This window comes from Clupea harengus, chromosome 12 (assembly GCF_900700415.2).
Source record: "Clupea harengus chromosome 12, Ch_v2.0.2, whole genome shotgun sequence".
In the NCBI taxonomy this organism is placed as follows: Eukaryota; Metazoa; Chordata; class Actinopteri; order Clupeiformes; family Clupeidae; genus Clupea; species Clupea harengus.
In genome coordinates, this window is record NC_045163.1 from 25,804,295 (window position 1) to 25,824,294 (window position 20,000).

The window sequence follows — 20,000 nt, forward strand, 5'->3', positions numbered from 1 at the left end:
ATAGTTATTTCTAGTTGTCGTGTTCAAGGTTTTATGAAGTAACATTAGTAACAAGTATATAATTAAAATGTAGCTAGGATGTTCTTATTACTTAGCGGTTCGTGACTGCTGTCAAGATGCAAATCTTAAAAGAAGTTGATATACCAAGGGATATCTTCTCATCTATACCTCTCAAACGACGGCACATTTGTAAAATGAGTTGTTTAGAATGGCAGCAAAGGTACTTTTACAGCTTGAGAACGGTCTGACAGAAATATCTGTTTGTTCTCGTAGAGGTCCTGACGGCTGTGATCAAGCTATGGATGGCCGGGGCACCGTCGCTCTGTGTGCACTAGCTGGTGCCCTTTTGCTTGTCTTTCGCTCACAGTTCTGTGTATCTGTGGGGTTAAGACTGTTTTACAGTCACATTTATTCAGAGGAGAAAATAGTATTTGCCTGTCGGATGAGTCCTGTTGAACTTCTTACCTCGGGAACTTGCCTCGGGCATTGTGGAAAGACACTGCAAACATTGTGTAGGGAACCTTTTCGTTAGTTTCAAAATGAGTTGAACGTTTAATATTGACAGATAGCCTATATTGACTTATCTGGAAGATGTGCGTAATTGTACAGTGATCTGGCAACAGGGGTGACTTACAGTTTGCCATGTGCTTATGCTGGATAAATCTCCTCTCACTAATCCGAGTTCAAAAACGGCGAACAGACCCTCTCTGTTTCTAAAAAAAGTCAAACGTCTACGTACTCTCATCTCTCTCTCTCATCTCATCTCTCTCTCTCTCTCTCATCTCTCTCTCTCGACCCTTCCCTCCCTATCTCAGATTCCTGGACACACATGTGATAGGGGCTCGTGACGCTCATTAGAGAATTGAGTTAAAGATGCAGCTGGAGATAGCGGAGAGTATTAGCAGGCAATCACCTCACGTCGAGGTCCCAGCCCAGTTCAATTAGCCTCGGCTTATCCCCCCCCCCCATCCCCCTACACCCCCTCCAGGAACCTCCCCAAAGCAGCTCCACCCTTTACCAAGGCTACCCCCCCCCCCCCATATTAGACCCAGAGCGCACACTTAAACAATAATTGACTTTTTTTCTTTTTTTCACTTATTTTAAGTAGAGTAACCTGTTAACCGTGCTAATTTGTTTTGAATGTGGCCTCCCCTGCCTTGCTGAACTTGCTGTGTAGAAGTCAGCGGGTGCTGTCCTGTGAGTAGACTGCAGCCGTTTGAATTGCGCTGTTGTGCTATGAGAGCACTCCCCCCCCCTTCCGTCCCAGATGCGGTTATTGTAGTGGCCGCGTTTAAGCTGCGTAAACTCCTAACGGAGATGGGAGCGCAGGTGTTTTTGGTTTGGGACCTGAGAGTCTGGCATCTGGTTTCAATCAAACGTGTGTGGGACAAGTCAACTTAATATGGGCGCTTGGAAAACCCAAGCAAGCCTGCATGTATGCACACACAGACACACACGCACATACATGCCCATCCACATGCACACATACCCTCACACATAGGCGGAGATCCCGGGGGGGACGGGGGGAACGAGTCCCCCCCTACCATAAAGTTGTCCCCCCCAACAATCATTGACATTTTATTTCTTTTTTTTTTTTTTATTTAAAAAATAAATAAAAAATACGACGACACAAGCGGTTCTAATTATAGATGTAAAACAATGTGTTTTTTAAGTGTTGAAAAATCATGTTCCCCCTATTCCTCAAAGTGGTTTGGTTCACATGCTGTTTCCAACGGGCAGGGCTACCGGCAGCTCCAGTTAATCAGCCCAGTAGCCTACACGGTCAGATTGTCAGACTGTTTCCTACTCTGTCCCCTGTCGCTGCTGCTATGTTACACGATTTGTAAAGAGATTTACCTCATTCTCGAACGCAGTAAGAACATGTAAAGAAAACGTTTTTTTCTAAACTCCATTTACGAAGTTCCAATCGATATGCACAAGTATACATAAGTTTATTAATGGATTGGCATGACAACGTGAACGTTTGCCGATAACACACGCATGCCGGTAATTAACACAGTTAAGATAGCTAGCTAGACAGTCTAGGACACTGTCCTGTCAGGGGCAGGTTCATGCTAGTTAATAAACGTAGGTCTACATCTCAGTGCCTCTCCAGATTTGTTAAATTATCTGAAGTTAAATGAATGTCATCTTTTTCTGCGGTCCATGAACTATGCTGGTATTGCAATATGGAGTGACATTGGCGCAGTAGGTAGAGAAGTCATTTTTTAATCAAAAGGTTGCTAGTTCGATTCCCTGTCGAGCTGTTTTATAACTTATTTTGAGCATCAAGTTATTTTGAACTTTGGACATTATTTGTCTGTGAATAGATATTTCGTGTTAGTACATTTAATGCTGTTTAGATCATTCTAAAATGACTTAGAATTTCTGTTTGTAAATGCGATAAGAGAATTCGGTATTTAGCAGTTTATGCTAGCTCTCGTGAAAGCAATTTTTCATGTCCCCCCCCCCCGGAATTACACTCTGAAATGTGACCATGTATTGTCCCCCCCTACAATGAAATGGGATCTCCGCCCCTGCCCTCACATACACACACACACACACGATACACACAGACACACACACATGCTCCAATTGTTTGCATACACATGGCAACATATGGCACATACACATGGAAACACACATTCCTGGCTGTGTATGTATGTTATTGAAGGTGATTTCCTTATCAGTGTATCAGTGTTAAAGTGTTATTTGTACTGGGAGGGTTTTCATACCACCCCCACACCACCTGTCGGCCCTGATTACTATATCCTTTGACATGTTCCTTATTGTTTTTCTTATTTAGCTGTTCGTCCTTAAATATGATGTGCTTTTGAGATCGTATCTATATTATGTTTGAGCTGTCGATGACTGATAGACATACGTATGAATTCAGTGCATTGCTACTGTATAACCACACACCGTGTAACAAGTAGAATATAACAACCCTGAGAGCTCTTCACATTTTCTCTGTCAGAGAACCGTCAGATGGACTCTCAGTTATATGGCTCTTTGTTAAATCCACTTGAATTGTCTTTGGCCATCACCTGTGGAAAAGCTTCTGGCTGGAACAATTTTTTTTTACAGGAATGCAGAAAGAACCTTTCTATTAAAGTTTTAAAGAACAAATTAGGGATGGGCAAATTTCAAGCAAAAATACTTTTCGATGATCACTGGGAACTACTCGACTACTATTCGACACCCTCCACCCCCTGAACGCACACACCATACTTGTGAAGTCTCGTGTTTTAGACATAGCCTACTAGTCGATGATGCTTAGCAATATTTAGCAGGTCACACCTGAACAGCTTCTTTTATACTATGGGGCAAACTGCTGCATAAATGTAACAATATGCTTGCACACTTTTTTACATGAGATGAATTTATTTGGATACTAGCCTGAGGCAGGACAGGTCGATGACTTTGGAAAAACAAAAAAGGTGACAGCCTTTGTACATTCTGTCATAAATAACATTGGCAGGGACGTTTATGATGGAAAAACTAGCACAGCCAAACATCAAGCAAGGGCAACACAAGACACAGCAAGACGGCTAATACGTTATTACTGACTAGTCCAACAGAAAGAAGGCCAGCTTGGCATCTGACTTGCATCCTTTTGTAACTTTTAGCTCTCGCCAACGAGTAAAGGCCAGTCCGAGACTGACTCTTTTTTGGTCTCTTGCTCGGCTACGCTCTCTGTTTCTCTTCCTTGCTTCCTCTGTCAGTTTCTTTGTCAACTCTGTTCATTCAGAGAATACTGTGCTAGCTTCTTCTCATAGCTAGCGCATGAGTCTAGTTATTGTTTTGCGTGAGGTGGGGCCATAAAGCATTACGTAGTTTCTTGCAAGAGGTCTCGCGCCCTGTACCCCAAAGTTACATAGTGCAATACCAGACACACCAGGCATCCTGTGGCAGTGGCACAGACGCCAGTCTTCATATTACGAGTCAGTGTACCACCAAAATAAGATGATAGTTGCATAAACTGTTTGATTTTGTATAATTGAATGACTATTTGAATATCCGAAAATCATGAACAAATGACAAAGTGTGTGTGTGAACAGATCCACACATCATGGGCACCCAGCTTTGTCATGCTGTGGACACTGATAGTCAGACAGAAACATGTTGTCTGACACAGAAATGCCAATTATGCACAGATAACCCAGAAAGGGGTCCGGAGGGTTGTGTGAGGAGGAGTAAGATCTCTCCCCCTTTCATCGTATGTCAGACAGCTGGCGGTGTCCTGGCACCACTGATAAGAACGCGTTCCTTCGCCGTGTGCCTCACATATGAAATGCTGTGAGCATATGCTCCTAAAGGGTACATTCATTGGCTGCTCATGGGGATTCACGGAGAGAGAGCGGCGTGTTAGTCTTTCAAGTGTACGCTCCCCTGTGTATGATATACAGGCCTCGCTGGACGATGGCGTTTCAATCACTCGCTGCATCGATTCCCCTCCCAGCACGCCTCTCCAGCCAGATTTATGACTGCAAACTTATCATGGCTAATTAAATATACATACTGCATATCAATCAGAATTTGATATACGCTTGATGAAGTGAACTATGACAACAAGGCAGGCAGCTCGTGTTGCCGGAAATGGAGGCTGGAGTTGGAGTAACTCGATCATCACAGAAGATGAGAGTTTTTTTTCATTTGAGATTTTTTTGTCAGTTGCCAAGGTGTGGTCTCTCAGTGGTGAGAGACTAGAGAAAAGGAGTGAAACCAAAACGGAAAACGTTTGGTGGCGGTTTGCCTCACAGGAGGGTCCGTGCGCCACATCCTGCGTTCTGCGATCTGCGATCTGCGTTCTGCGTTCTTGCACGGCTGGGAGTGGAGCTGAGAAAAAAAGATGGCCCCTGTGGAGCTCTTAAGGGCCGGAGAAGTAACTGGAGTGAGCAAAGAGGAACACCGCGGCCCCAGCGTCTCCCACCTCACTGGCACGGAGGATCCCTCCGCGGCTGTAAACCCTGAGTCTTTGCCAGATGCCCCAAGACCTTGTTGTGAACTGTCTCCCCTCGTAGTTGGAGACCAAGACAAGCATTCTTTCACTGCACAGGCAGTCCATCTTGGAAGGATTCACTTATGGGCAGGGTTAGATCTTATGTGGTTTTTCTTCCCTTATGAAATATATATTTTTTAGGAATATAGCATGATGGTTTCCATCATCACCAGAATGTGCAAGGAGTTCTATGGAAACCTTTCACTTACTTGTACTTTAGCCACTAAAGACTAGAGCAAACCTGCCCTATGCCCTATGAGCTTACACAAAACGTCACAGCTACTCTTGGAGATGAGACAGAAAAGAGTGTCGTCATTCGGAAAATGCTTCTCAGGAAGTCACACCTTTACCCGACCGCTAAAGGTGTGACTTCGGTCTCGAAAATAAACTGTTGCAGGAAAGCTAAAAGAGTTTTGCAGAAGCCTTAGATTGCAGTGCTTCTTTGAAGTGATGAGGTTGCACTGTAAAAAACATGCAAAACAAAACTGTGCCATTAAAGCCCATTTATTTAAACAGCCCTCTAAGGCCTTCTAATCCCAAACGAAGACCTCCCGGAAGTCTCCTTTCGAGACCTCCGTCAATGAAGCGTGCAACAACCTGAAGTCTGACTAATGAAAGGTAATAGGGCAAAAGAAACCCAGCTCTCCCATAAAATGTTTAAATAACAAGTTGAGACGCTGGGGGGGGGGGGGGGGGGGCAGAGCGGGTGTGACGCCACATTAAAATCCCACTCAAGTCATGGCCTCAAGGTCGCGACCCTGTGACCTCACTGTTCCCAGGGCAGACTTCTCCCCCCCCCCATCCCCCACTCTCCCTTATGCAAGTATAGATGCATGAAATCAGAATGGGAGAACACAGTGTGCGTGTGTGTGTGTGTGTGTGTGTGTGTGTGTGTGTGTGTGTGTGTGTGTGTGTGTGTGTGCGTGTGGGACAGTGCTCCAGTGACCCTCCACTGGCTCTGGGTTTTTGACCAGATCCTCCCAAAATAGCAACCATATGGGGCCTGGAGTTTTACTTCAGAGAATTACAGCCGGTAGCGAGGCAGTGGTGGAAGACTGAAAAAGCGGTTGGTGGTGGTGTGTGTGTGTGTGTGTGTGTGTGTGTGTGTGTGTGTGTGTGTGTGTGTGTGTGTGTGTGTGTGTGTGTGTGTGTGTGTGTTTGTGTGGCGAGAGAGAAAGGAAGTGTGGGTGTGGGTGGGGGTGGAGGGGGTGGGTGGCTGAAGGAGTATGAAGGAGGATGGTTGGCTCTTAGAGGAGCTGTTTTTTCCGTCATGTGACTCACCAGCGTGCAAGGGCATCAGTGAGATGGGGGGGGGGGGGGGGGGGGGGGGGGTGGAAGAGGGAGGAGGAGCAGAGAATATTACATTATCTCTTCTTTAGCACAACAAGCCTCCGGCCCCGAGGCTGAGCACAGAGGCCACCGCCTCGCCTCGCCTGTCTGAAAGGGAGATTAGGAGAAGAGAGAGGAGAGGAGAGGAGAGGAGAGGAGAGGAGAGGAGAGGAGAGGAGAGGGGAGCAGGGGAGAGGAGGAGAGAGATAAGGTGAGCAGAAGAGAGGAGAGACGAGATGAGAGGGAGTTTAATACTCATGCTGCAGAAGAAGGTGATGCTGAGTAATGACTCTCTTCTGGGTTATTTTTACAAGTAGATTTGCTCAACCGACAAGTATACTTGCTTTCACACTGTTGCACAGAGACATACACACCAATGCACACACACACACACTCATACATACGCACAAGCACACTTATGCACACTGACTTACTCACATACACACAAACGTGTTAGTCCGTCAGCGCAGAATGCCGGCCACTAAATGTTAAGCAGCTGGTCTGGTACAGAGGGTTTTGAGTAAAGCTGAACAAACTGGCATCATCTGTGGACCAGACCTCTGTCTCTCCTCCTCCTCTTCTTCCTGTTCATCCATCTTTTCTTTCCCTCTTTCCCTCTCTCTCTCTCTCTCTCTCTCTCTCTCTCTCTGTCTCTCCCTCGCTCTCTCTCTCTCTCTGTCTCTCTCTCTCTCTCTCTCTCTCTCTCTCTCTCTCTCTCTCGTTCCCCTCCCCAGTCCCTTCTCTCTATCCAGACCCCTCAGAACATCCTCTGGTCATTCATCAAACTGGGTAAATATGCAGCCGGCCAGGGGCACCATCTATATCACATTAGGAGAGTGGCTGGAACCACAGGGCCTCCCCCACCCCAACACACAGGGCCTCCCTCGCCCCAACACACAGGGTTCATACCAGCTCTCACAGGGAAGGATTCTCCACACATGTTTCAGTGTTTGTTGTGCTGGACTTGTGAATGAGTTTTGCTCGTGCTGTTTCTTATTTCCCCTCCTTGTAGTTTTTTTTTTTCTACTTGCATTGCAGTTTTTTGCACACTTGAAATTGTAAACGGAATTGAATTGAGGGATGCAACCACAGTATTACTGTAAATCGTATTCAGCCATTAACCAAGTGCCTTGATGGAACGCATCACGTCGTGTCGTGTGGTTGTGATCCAGGTTCGCACACCATATAAATACCGGCAGTGACGTGGTGCGTTAATCGCTGCACCTGAAGCAAAACTAAATTCACACATTGCCGCAAATTGTGAGAATTCGGGCTCTTGTTGATTAGTTACTCCCCCCCCCCCGCCCTCCCCAACCCCCCGTCCCCTCCAGCTGTAGGAAGTATTTGGCTGATATCCGGAGAAGGGATCTGGATCTGCTACCAGTGGGAAACTGGACTTCCAGGGCGGAACAATCACATGTGTCCCGTTAGCCAGCGTCCCCTGGAGGTATTTGACTTCCCTCTCCATGCGAGAGCCAATCCTGGACGCGGCGTTCCCTTTGCCTTAGAATGGGAATGTGGTTTGGATTTCTTTTTTTTTCTGGAAAATTCCTCATGCAATACTCCACGGCTGCATTTTGCTGTGTAAAACTGGACAAAGCAAGAAGAGCCTGGATCGCCAATCAGAGCAGATATATATGTTTTATACAGAGATGGGCTGTTATAGAGGCTTAAAGATGTCTATAACATGTTTATTACATGGGCTCCTTGCGCATGTTGCCCTGCCCATACAGATGGTTATTTTTTCCTCTGCACTGAAGAGATTTACGATTCTTAGACAAAGGAGTAGTTTGGATAGTCACTGGAGCGTGTCTCTGTATATTGGCCTATACAATAAAAACAGCTGTACTGTGCAGGGCTGGGAATCTCTCTCTTGCAGATAACTCCCACGGATTATTTTTTACTCCTCTGATCAATGTGCGAGATACAGGAAGTGGCCTGACCTGGGTGTTGCTGTGTGTATTTTTGGTCACCCTGGGAAATGTTTGATGAAGCACTGTCTGCTGCCTGTCATCTGCCCACCCCACTAGGTGAAGTGTGACATGAGGTGACGGCGAAGGTTATTTATCTAAGCAGAGGCTTTCATCCTAAGCAGTGAATGTTACTCTGCTCAGCATATCTTTGAGCTTCAGGGCGTGGGGCGGGTGACTGCCTTGAACGTGATCACAGTGGAGATCCTCTTTGCTGGTGTGTGGGTGGGTAGGGTGTGTGTATGTATGTATGTGTGTGTGTGGGTAGGGTGTGTGTATGTATGTGTGTGTGTGTGGGTAGGGTGTGTGTATGTATGTGTGTGTGTGGGTAGGGTGTGTGTATGTATGTGTGTGTGTGGGTAGGGTGTGTGTATGTATGTGTGTGTGTGGGTAGGGTGTGTGTATGTATGTGTGTGTGTGTGGGTAGGGTGTGTGTATGTATGTGTGTGTGTGGGTGGTGGGGGCAGGAGAGGTTGGGGGGGGGGGGGGGGGGGGGGGGGTCTGGGATAAAAGCCTTGACAATCAGCAGGGAGTATTATGTCATTCAGGGGGCGGATCTGTGATTCCTTTTTTCATGGCCAATAAAAGCCAGGGACGCCAGGGAGTACATCTGGAGAGCTGGACGATCTGGAACTGGACACCACGGCGACTGGACTCCACGGCAGGCAGGCCCTGGGATGGAAGGTCTCGGTGGTGGTGGTGGTGGTGGTGGTGGTCGGGGGGGGATAGTGTAGGGGGGTTCCTCTTCCCCCGGGTTCTCTGGGGCCGTGGCGGCCGCTGTTGCTCTTCCCTAATGTAGAGTGGGGCGTCTGCCGCCTCCATACATCCTGGCTAATGCAGCCCTGGGACTGAGAGGCAGCTCATATGCATGTTCCTGGGCGCTGTGCTGGGAAGGCAGCCCATGTTCGTGTTCATGTTCCTGGGCGCTGTGCTGGGAAGGCCTATGCATTAGGTTATTAACCCATCTGTCTCCGGAAATATATGCAGCGGCTCATATGATACACAGGCACTGATGACCCTCCCCGTCCCCGTCCCCCCTCCCTCTGTGTACCTTACTCATGCTGTGGTATACATACACAGGATGCTCATGTGTACACAACGGTAACAAACTAGTCTGTGACTAAATTAACACAGTAAAACAAGAGTAATTTAGGATTTGATTAAAAAGGCCTTAAAGCTTTAGTTTGTAAGACCATATACAGCAGCACAGCACACAGCTATACAGTTTGTCACACAGGCAGTCACACACAAATGTTATAGTTTGCATGGTATGCGTGCAGTATGCTTTGCATGGTATGCGTGCAGTATGGTTTGCATGGTATGCGTGCAGTGAAAGAATTAGCAGTAAGTTTCGTCAGACCTTCGGATAGATATAGTTATACTGGTATAATTGGGTATGGCAATGTTCCTCTCTGCTTGTGTGTGTGTGTGTGTGTGTGTGTGTGTATGTCTGTTTTCAAAATATTCATTGAATGTGATTTTAATGAATATATCAGAACACCAGGATGACATTTGATCTACCATGTAAAAGCTTTAAGATGGAGCTGGGCTGTTTGTGGGCCAGGCAGACGGAATGAGGAATAGGGTGAGAGGGAACGCTAAACGAGAGCTCATTTACAAAATGAACTCTGTCTCTGACTTTAACTTTATTAGTCTGAGAGCTGCTTTGTCATGCCGGGTTTGTGAGGACGAGCATGCAGAGAGAGAGGGAGGGATAGAGAGAGAGGGAGAGAGAGAGAGGGAGAGAGAGAGAGAGGGAGAGATAGAACAAGAATGAGAGAGAGGGAGAGAGAGAGAGAGGGAGAGATAGAACAAGAATGAGAGAGAGAGAGAGCCTTCGCCCCATCTTGTTCAAACAGTTTGCTGATGCCAAACATCTACTGTTGCTGACCACTTCTAAACTGTGCCCTATAAGTGCCACACTGACTGATTTCGGGTCAGCTTTTAGTGCACGGAGGCAGCACAGCTCACAACACGAGCCTTCAGCAGATTTAAGGCCTTTTTTATGTGAGTTAATGGGGTCCATCTCTGCTCGTGGTTGAATTCCAGCAACTCAGAAAGACAGATGTGGACTGGACTGGGATCATGTGCTACATTATTCTGGTCCACCCAGTTTCCGTATCTGGCTGGATTTAACCAATTCAGTACCTCTTCATAGAACTTGAAACTTGTTGATTTCACTCTTACCACTAGGGATGAATGATTGCAAACACCCCGTTACATTCAGAAGAAGAAAAGCATCCATCAGCATACAACATGTACAAACAGTGCTTCAGAAAGTTGTGTGGCCTGTTGTGTTCAGTTCAGAGAAAAGTGGTCAAATGGGGCAACATTGCTTTGTCATCATAATTCCCTTCAAACCAAACTATTTAGTTTCACATGGAAAGTATTAACCATCTACTAGCCATATCTCCCTGTGCTACATTGGATCCCTGTAGAATTTTGGCGGAATTGAATTTGTTCACTTCCATTGTCTCCCTTCCTCTAGCCCGCCATTGGTATCTCCTGGGAGGGGGCCAATGGTTGGTCTCAAGGAGGGTGTTCAAATGGCATTGAAACAGCGTTCACACCAACTATGTTCTCTCGCATATAGTGGTGCAGCCATGAATAGACTATTATTAGTATAAACCCACCTTGAACCCACAGGTACTGCCACATCTCAAAAGGCTTAAGAGCAGGTGGGTGTGATTGAGTATCCCATTACACACCAGAGCTTATTTGAAAGTGCCCTCTCTTTTTGTGAGCTGGTGAGGCTAATAGTGTGTAAAATGACCAGAGGGCAATTTGAGAAATGGAGCAATTTTGGGGCAATTTTATTAACACACTTTCCTTCTGTGTAGTGTCATCACGAAGAAGCACATCTTACAAAACTACCAAAGTGCCGGGTAACTGAGAGTGGAACGTGTTTCTTTTTGTTATCCCCTGGGCAACATGCCTGGACATCATCTCCACTTGTGATCAATGTAAAAGCCTTCCCTTGGCGAGGCGCCATTTTGAATTAGCGAAATAGTTGTTTCCCTCGCTCTCGCTGACGTATTAGGGTCAAATAGCCAGGAAATTGATCTTGTCTGAGGGGAGATGGCTCTAGGGTTACCTGGCTGGGGTTTCATCTGATGACTTCGCAGTTCCTGCTCACGAGGAGTAATGAGCAGTGGTAATTACTGTAAATCAGATACAAAAATAAACGAACTAGCACAGCCGTACATGAGCAAGATGGCTTAAGAGCTTTAATGTCTCTCTCTCTTACGGGTCCAGATGCCGGAGCTTTTCACCAGACACTTACATTCAGCACAGGTATCACTTCATTTCCTTTCCATCGCTTTCTTTAAGTTCAGACTGTGTGGATGAGAAGGCCACTCGTGCCAGCAACTCTAGACAAGAACCTAAGGGGGTCTGTTGTGTGGAACTTTTAAGGCGGAATAAAGGAGCTTTTGTGCAAAACTAGTGAGCTAGCTACCTAAAATGTGTGCAAAAGCCTTCAAATCCCTAACCGCAGCAGTAAACACCAACCACAGCATAGTTTTCAATGATAAAAGCTTACTAACAGGCTAACTTTTGGTGATGTTTTGGTGGTGCTGTGAAAGCTTTCCCCCCATCTTTGCAGGGTGATTGGTCCCGGACCACAGAACTACATAGTGAATAGCCTGTTGGACTAGAGGGAACAATCTGTCCTTCACATGATCCTTTACCACCAAACGAATTTGAAGATGATACCCAAACTAGTCGTCTATAAAAACCCCCCCCCAAAAAAGTGGCAAATTGCTGCAAACTGTTGCTTTAATGTCGCAATCAGACAGCAGCCAACAGTCAGGCTATAGAGTGAAACAGTACAGGTGTAACATTAGACCCTTTTTCTGAGAATTTCGTTTGAAAGAGGGTACTTTTACATTTTAAAACTTCATGTTCTATGATCTCTGTCTCATAATTTCTATGTACCCATTGGGACCTCTTGGCTCTTCATATTTAACCACGTCCTTCACCATAACAGCAGAACCTCTACTACCACGCTCTCAAGTTCTTCATATTTAACCATGTCCTTCACCATAACAGCAGAACCTCAACTTCCTGGCTCCGTAGTGCCTCATATCCACCCTGTGTTCACCTCTAGCTCTCTAGTTCCTCATATCCACCCTGTGTTCCCCTCTAGTTCCTCATATCCACCCTGTGTTCCCCTCTAGTTCCTCATATCCACCCTGTGTTCCCCTCTAGCTCTCTAGTTCCTCATATCCACCCTGTGTTCCCCTCTAGCTCTCTAGTTCCTCATATCCACCCTGTGTTCCCCTCTAGCTCTCTAGTTCCTCATATCCACCCTGTGTTCCCCTCTAGCTCTCTAGTTCCTCATATCCACCCTGTGTTCCCCTCTAGCTCTCTAGTTCCTCATATCCACCCTGTGTTCCCCTCTAGCTCTCTAGTTCCTCATATCCACCCTGTGTTCCCCTCTAGCTCTCTAGTTCCTCATATCCACCCTGTGTTCCCCTCTAGCTCTCTAGTTCCTCATATCCACCCTGTGTTCCCCTCTAGCCCTCTAGTGCCTCATATCCACCCTGTGTTCCCCTCTAGTTCCTCATATCCACCCTGTGTTCCCCTCTAGCTCCACGTGCCCTTTAGGTCCATCCTAAAGTCCTCGCCACAGACAGCAATATTAACATGCAGTTCAGGATGGGACATGCCATTAATCCGCTCCTGTTTTTGCAGACAGGGAGGCTAAGAGTCTAAATGGTCTGGAACTCAACCTCCCTCCCTCGCTCCCTCCCTCCCTCCCTCCCTCCTGAAGCCTCTGGCTCTGCGTCTCTCTTCCTAAATCCCATCACAGATCGCAGCGGAAACTCTGTCTGTTTATCTAGCCTCCTAATCCTACCCCAAACAGAACTGTTGCTCTGAGAGAAAACATGGACCCAATGCCCAGCACGTTCTTGTCATGTAATGTACTGTAATGTCTCGTAATGAGTGACTGTATTGAGCTCTGCAGCGCTGACCTGTGGTCAGTTGTCCTGGATGTGGACAAGCAGAAGTTAGAATTCAGTAGCGCTGATCTGTTCACAGTGTTTACAGTCTGTTTACAGTGTAGGCAGTGTTCCTAAGGAGTGGTTGTCTGGCTAGCCATCAGGTCGACCACTGTTGTGCTAACTTGTGGATTTACTGCATGATTGGCCAGTGAAATAACATTTACATTTATTTGAATTGCTTAAATAAGTTGAATCTCGGCAAGGATATTTTTTGTGGTAGAGTGTCCGAATGGTAACTAATAAAACAAGAGAGCTAATAAAAGATCTCACTGTATCTCTCTCTATCTCTCTTTCTCTCTCTCTATCTCTCATTCTCTCTCTCTCTCTCGCTCTTTCTCTCTCACACACACACACACCCACACACCTGCACGCACATACACATGTCTTTCAGACATTCCCACTTCCAGTGCACATCTGCTTCCTCTCTCTGCTCTCTGTAGCACGTTGTCAGGTTGACGAGGACTGGTCCTGTGGTGCTTCCTCTCTCTGCTCTCTGTAGCATGTTGTCAGGTTGACTAAGACTGGTCCTGTGGTGCTTGCTGTCACTGGGTCTCCTAACGTACTGGAGCTTGAGTGCTGCACCTCATTTGGAAGTTGCTCTGGAAGAAACTGACTGAATGTACATGTAAACGGTTGACACTGAGAGTGGTGGCTGGACGCTGAGTTATCTGTTACTGGAAGCCTTCCATACTGTAAATCATTCCCCAGATCCCAAGTCATTTCCTTGACCACCTGGTGTCTCTATACTCTATATTTAACTGAAGTGGTGCATCCATATGTCTGCACTGGCTCAAGTACTCTGTCCCCAAGTGCTGGAGTAAATTCATCCCATGTTCAGCTGCGATGCTCGTCAATGGAGACAACTCATTTCTCCCTCCCTCTGTGTCTCTCTCTCTCTCGCTCTCGCTCTCTCTCTCTCTCTCTCTCTCTCTCTTCTCTCATCTCCTCTGTGGCCTTCCGTTGTTCTGACATCCGTCTGCGGAGCGTCTGTGTAATTTGTTAATATTTTTGCCCCGTCTCTGAAATCCAGAAGTCGAATAAATTACAGTGCAGGAATTCCACAGAACTGCCGCGTGTGAAAGGGTCCCTTTGTGCCAGTCTGGACAATGAGACGATTTTTGAAGGGACTATATTTATCGTCGCTCTCTAATGAGAGAGAGAGAAATACACATACACACACACACACACAAACACACACACACACACACGCACACACACAAACACACATACACACACACACAGAGACACACACACACACAGACACACACACACAGAAAGAGTGAGAAAGAGAGAGAGAGGGAGAGAGAGAAAGACACATACATACACACACAGACACACACACACACACAGACACACACACACACACAGAGACACACACACAGAAAGAGTGAGAAAGAGAGAGAAAGAGAGAGAGTGGGAGAGAGAGAAAGACACATACACACACACACACACACACACACAGAGACACACACACAGAAAGAGTGAGAAAGAGAGAGAGAGGGAGAGAGAGAAAGACACATACATACACACACACACACACACACACACACACACACACACACACACACACACAGACACACACACACACACAGAGACACACACACAGAAAGAGTGAGAAAGAGAGAGAAAGAGAGAGAGTGGGAGAGAGAGAAAGACACATACACACACACACACACACACACATACACACACACACACACAGAGAAAGAGTGAGAAAGAGAGAGAGAGAGGGAGAGAGAGAAAGAGAGAGTACAAGGTTCGTGTGGGAGAAGAAGCCCTTTTCTGTGCAGGGAGTCAGTGAAGACAGAGGGGACAGTGGCCCACTGGGGCCCTTCAGCGTTTCATTACTAAATTCCTCTGGCCCATTCGCCTCTGCTGCCCTCACTGGAAACCAAATATTCCACTCAGTCCCCTGCGTCCCGTTGAAGCGCTTCTGGCAGATCAAAACGCCAAAGAAAATAGAGAGCCCGTCCGTCGCACTCGGTGACTTCGACCGGGTATTGACTTAAAGTTTGAGTTTGTTGACCAAAAAAAACTCCAAATAATAAACATGATGATTCTAATATTCCAGCACAGTCAATATTGCATGAAGACAGAAATAGCGTCAGTGTGGGACAGAGCTGGTCTGAACTGTGTGTTTTTTTTCCCCCTCTTTGTCGTACCATGATGCCTTTCCCTCCTGACTGTCCTTGGGCTGTTTTGGGGTGGTCGCTCTGCTCCATGGCGTCAAGCTGTCTCTTTTCTCTCTCCCCGTCACAGTGCTGCTGCCCACGCTAACGACGTTTAACGTGGACGAAAAAAACGGATTGGCGTTCAATGGCCCGATTGAGGACTTGTTCGGCTACACCGTGCAGCAGTTCGAGAACGAGGAGGGGAAGTGGTGAGTATCGAGAATGCTGTTAAAACTGCGTCTCAACGGCTGACTTTTCAGTTCATTCGGTTCACTTTTGAAGAATAACTGGGCTCTGGAGAAGATGGTATCACTTGCACCGAGGCATGTTCTCAGATGTTAACGCACAAATGTTCCTGGTTTAATTCCTATTCTTGCCCCCCCTTAGTTGCCCTCGAACATGTGCTGGTTAAACAGAAGTTGACATTTCATGGTCTGAGGTAGCGTCAGTCTCCACGCCATCTGCAATACATCATGTCATAGCCAGACCTCCCTGAGAGACCCAGAGAGAGAGAGAGAGAGAGTCAGTATCCCCCGTGCTCGAGCATTGCATACGGATCCAATCAGATATCAGCAAAACAAAAACCAGGTCTATGGACAAAGCCTTCGACTTATTTCAAAACATGTCAGTGGTCAGTCTCCGTCTTGTCTTCTTGCATTACGATCACCTTCCCTATACCAATGCCAACATGGCAGGCACAGTATGAAGAGCGTGGACCCTTAGGAGGAGCCTCGTTCTATGGCATGTGATAATCATGTATTGTTGGTCAGGTTCATACAGTGAGAGTTATATTATAATGCACATCTAGTATTTTGGATGTATGAATGTATTTTGGGCTGTGTTTACTGTGCTTGAGAGTCTAAAACCAACATTCCCCAAACTGGTGCTCTCCTCACAAAGTGTCAGTCACAACTGACCAAAACTCGGTCACATCTGACCCAAACTCGGTCACATCTGACCCAAACTCACTCACATCTGACCCAAACTTGGTCACAACTGACCCAAACCGGTGCTCTCCTCACAGAGTGTCGGTCACAACTGACCCAGCAAGATTTACTATTCGCGGATGCAGAATCACCCACTCTTCCCAGGACATGACTAAAATCAACCAACCATGACTTCTCCTTTAATTGGTTGAGCTTAAGTTTTTTACGTGGTTGTAACGACCACCACCCTTTGCCCATGTAGAGATGCTCCCAGCGGACCCATGTGGAGACCCTTAGCTCCCCATGACCACCTGCTCCTGCTCACTAATGAAACCAGTATGAGATATGCTCCTGCTCACTAATGAGACCAGTATGAGATCTGCTGTTGACATGCTTTAGGTTAAAAGGTGCTGAGACACATGACCTTTTCATTGCCCCAAGTGGCCATCTCACTTTTCAGTGTCAAGTTACAGATCACCCACCGGCCAAAACCATTCGGCACGGCACATTTAAATACTTTGGGCTGCAATTACACTTTAAATTTGAATTGCAAGGGTGGTGAATGCTTCCCCAGCATCCAAAACATCCTCACACGACATCCTCACACAACATGAAGCACACTTTAAACGGATTACTGAATAAACACTGATCCACACTGGCCAGCTCCAGCGGACATTATACTGCTGTTCCCGCGACCTTAGGGCAGGAATAAATACATGTATTAAGATACGTACATTATCAGAAAAAAGCTCTTAACTCCCTGATAGTACTTGTATAGCCAGATCATTTAGATGATAATGATTGATTAGAACATAGTGGGTTCCACAAAAGGGAACCCGTGCAGCCGCTGAAGAAATGTGAGCCTGTTGTAGTATATCTAGAAATGTGAGCCTGTTCTAGTACATTTCCATCATAGCGCATCAGGGGCCATTTGAGGCGAGGAATGTTAATGACCTGTGCTTGTTTACATGATGGTTAGGATAGTATCGTGACTTAGAGCCGTATCAAAAAATCGGCAGGAGAATGGGACAGGAAGTACAGAAATATCCATCCTGATAGTTGTGGTCTCAGGAACCCCATTGGTGTGTGTACAGATGAAAACAGGTAACATTGTTTCATACATTCATTTTCATTTTCACTGTTCGCTTACAGACATGCTGCGCCAACATATATTTTATTGTGTTTACATGTATTTTATTGTGCTTACATGTATTGTAGTGGATGTAAACTTCAAATCCACTCAAATTTAGTGTCCTTATTCCTTAAATTCCTTGTTCTGTATCCCTTATTTCTTGTTGCCCCTTGTTCGTTTTCCCATGATACACCATCCAGGAAAGTCACATTTGTGTGTTTTTCCTCTCTCTCTGCCTGGCAACAACAAGAGCAACAATCAGCCCCACTTTATTTAAATGCTCTTCAGCTGTTGCCTCTGTTTTCCCATAAATCTCTAATAGGCTTCCGTGGTCTGGGACAAGTGTTTAACTTGTAACCCTTGAAACTCCAGTCCCCATTCGGCAAAGCTAACCCCAGTGCCTTTGCAGGGTTCTGATTGGCTCCCCCCTTTGGGGCCAACCAGCCAATAGGACGGGACAAGTCTACAAGTGTCGGGTGCGCAAAGGCATGAATACTGGGTGTGTTATGACCAGCATATCAGGTGAGAAATCATTCTCTGGCTTTCTCTATTCCTGTCCCACGCTAAACTTTTATCACTGTATGTTAGACAGATCAGGTTTTCATTTGACTGAACTGTTAACAAATCTAAGCTGTTAAGACAATCTATGCCACAGATCCATACACATTAAACTTACATTTAACATTCAACATTAACATTCAACATTAGCATTGTCATTAACATTAAACTTACATTTAACATTGTCATAAACATTCAACATTAGCATTGTCATTAACGTTCAATATTAGCATTGTCATTAACGTTCAATATTAGCATTGTCATTAACATTCAATATTAGCATTGTCATTAACATTCAACATTAGCATTGTCAAAGCCAGGATGCAAACATCACTGTTGAGTAACTGAGAGTCTTTGCCTTGAGGCTCAATGGAGGGATGTTGTGTGGTCAGTGATGACCTGAACAGGACACTGGGAACAGAAAGACAGGAAGAGCATAAATAAACAGGATTTCAGTGTTTCATCCCCGCATCATTACTGTCCATCATCATTAGCCTGATAGCCCAAACTGGCCCTGGTGACGTGTGCTCCCCCTGTTTGCCTGTTTTGATTTATCCGACTATCTGTCAGCAATCATGTTTTAAGTCATTAAGGCCTACAGTGTACATTCAACAAAAAATATAAATGGAGTCAAAGTTGTGGTTCCGTGTGTTATAACTTATGAGTAAAGATTTTGTAATTTTCTCCACGCTCAGAAAAGCTTACAGCATTTTCTCTCTCAAAGCCTGTGCCCAGATTCATATGAATAGCCGTAATCATACGGAACCCTAGTGCAATAACTGTACTTAATGAAATGATACCAACTGATATAATCTGTAACTCAACAAAAAAGGGAAATCTCTGACATGTTGTTGCATTACAATTTTTTGTTTCAGTGTATAGTTGTGTTCTGAGAAGCCTTTGTGTACTGGCAAGACATTCTCCAGATCGCAGACGTAGGTGTTAGATTCATGAATGGGTGACCCAATGGGTCATCCTATGATGGGGGAGCTTGGCCTCTGTGTAGTAGTCTGCAGTGGCCCACAATGTCTTTATTATCAGCCTAAAAGCACGACACTGTTGGGGCTCAACAATGGCAGTATTCTGGCATGAATGTGTCATGAGTTATGGGTGGGCTGCATGCAATCTTTCAAAGCAACATCACAATGACGAGCGAGCACACGCATGATTTAGGAGACGCCTAGTTTCTCAGTGGAAGACTGTTGTAGAGGGGGTAGTGTGGTGGGGTAGGCACAACACCATGCATACACACACACACACACACACACACACACACACACACACACACACACACACACACACACACACACACACACACACACACACACACACACACACACACACACACACACACATACACACACACACACGTACAGACACACACACACACACACACACACACACATGTACAGACACACACACACACACACACACACATACACACCCACACACACACACACACACACACACACACACACACACGTACAGACACACACACACACACCCACACACACACACACACAGACACACACACACACACACCCACACACACACCCCCACACACACACACACACACACACACAGGCACCACACCATGCACACACACACACACACACACATACCATGCACTCCGGCTGAGTGAAAACCCCTCCACTGTCTTGATTAGGGATTTATCCCTGGAGTAAGATGCTGTTGAGTTCAGTGTTAATGTCTGAAAGCAATTTGCCGTGAAGCCGCACGGAATGCCGTTGCACAAGTGTTAAGACACAGAGACACGTGCATGTGTGCACATGTGCACACACCCACACACGCACACACACCCACACACCCACACACACACACACACACCCAGACACCCACACACCCACTCACACACACACACACACCCACACACCCACCCACACAT

General features: G+C 46.1%; 1 protein-coding gene across 1 annotated transcript in view; it reads left to right on the forward strand.

Annotated features, from left to right (window-relative positions):
• Nucleotides 1-20,000, forward strand: part of LOC116222777 (integrin alpha-1) — a 34,418-nt gene that overhangs the window by 527 nt on the left and 13,891 nt on the right. Inside the window, exons 2-3 of the mRNA XM_031577456.2 lie at nt 15,567-15,687; nt 17,946-18,058. Of these exons, the coding sequence (XP_031433316.1) occupies nt 15,567-15,687; nt 17,946-18,058 (234 nt within the window). The remainder of the gene's footprint in view (nt 1-15,566; nt 15,688-17,945; nt 18,059-20,000) is intronic.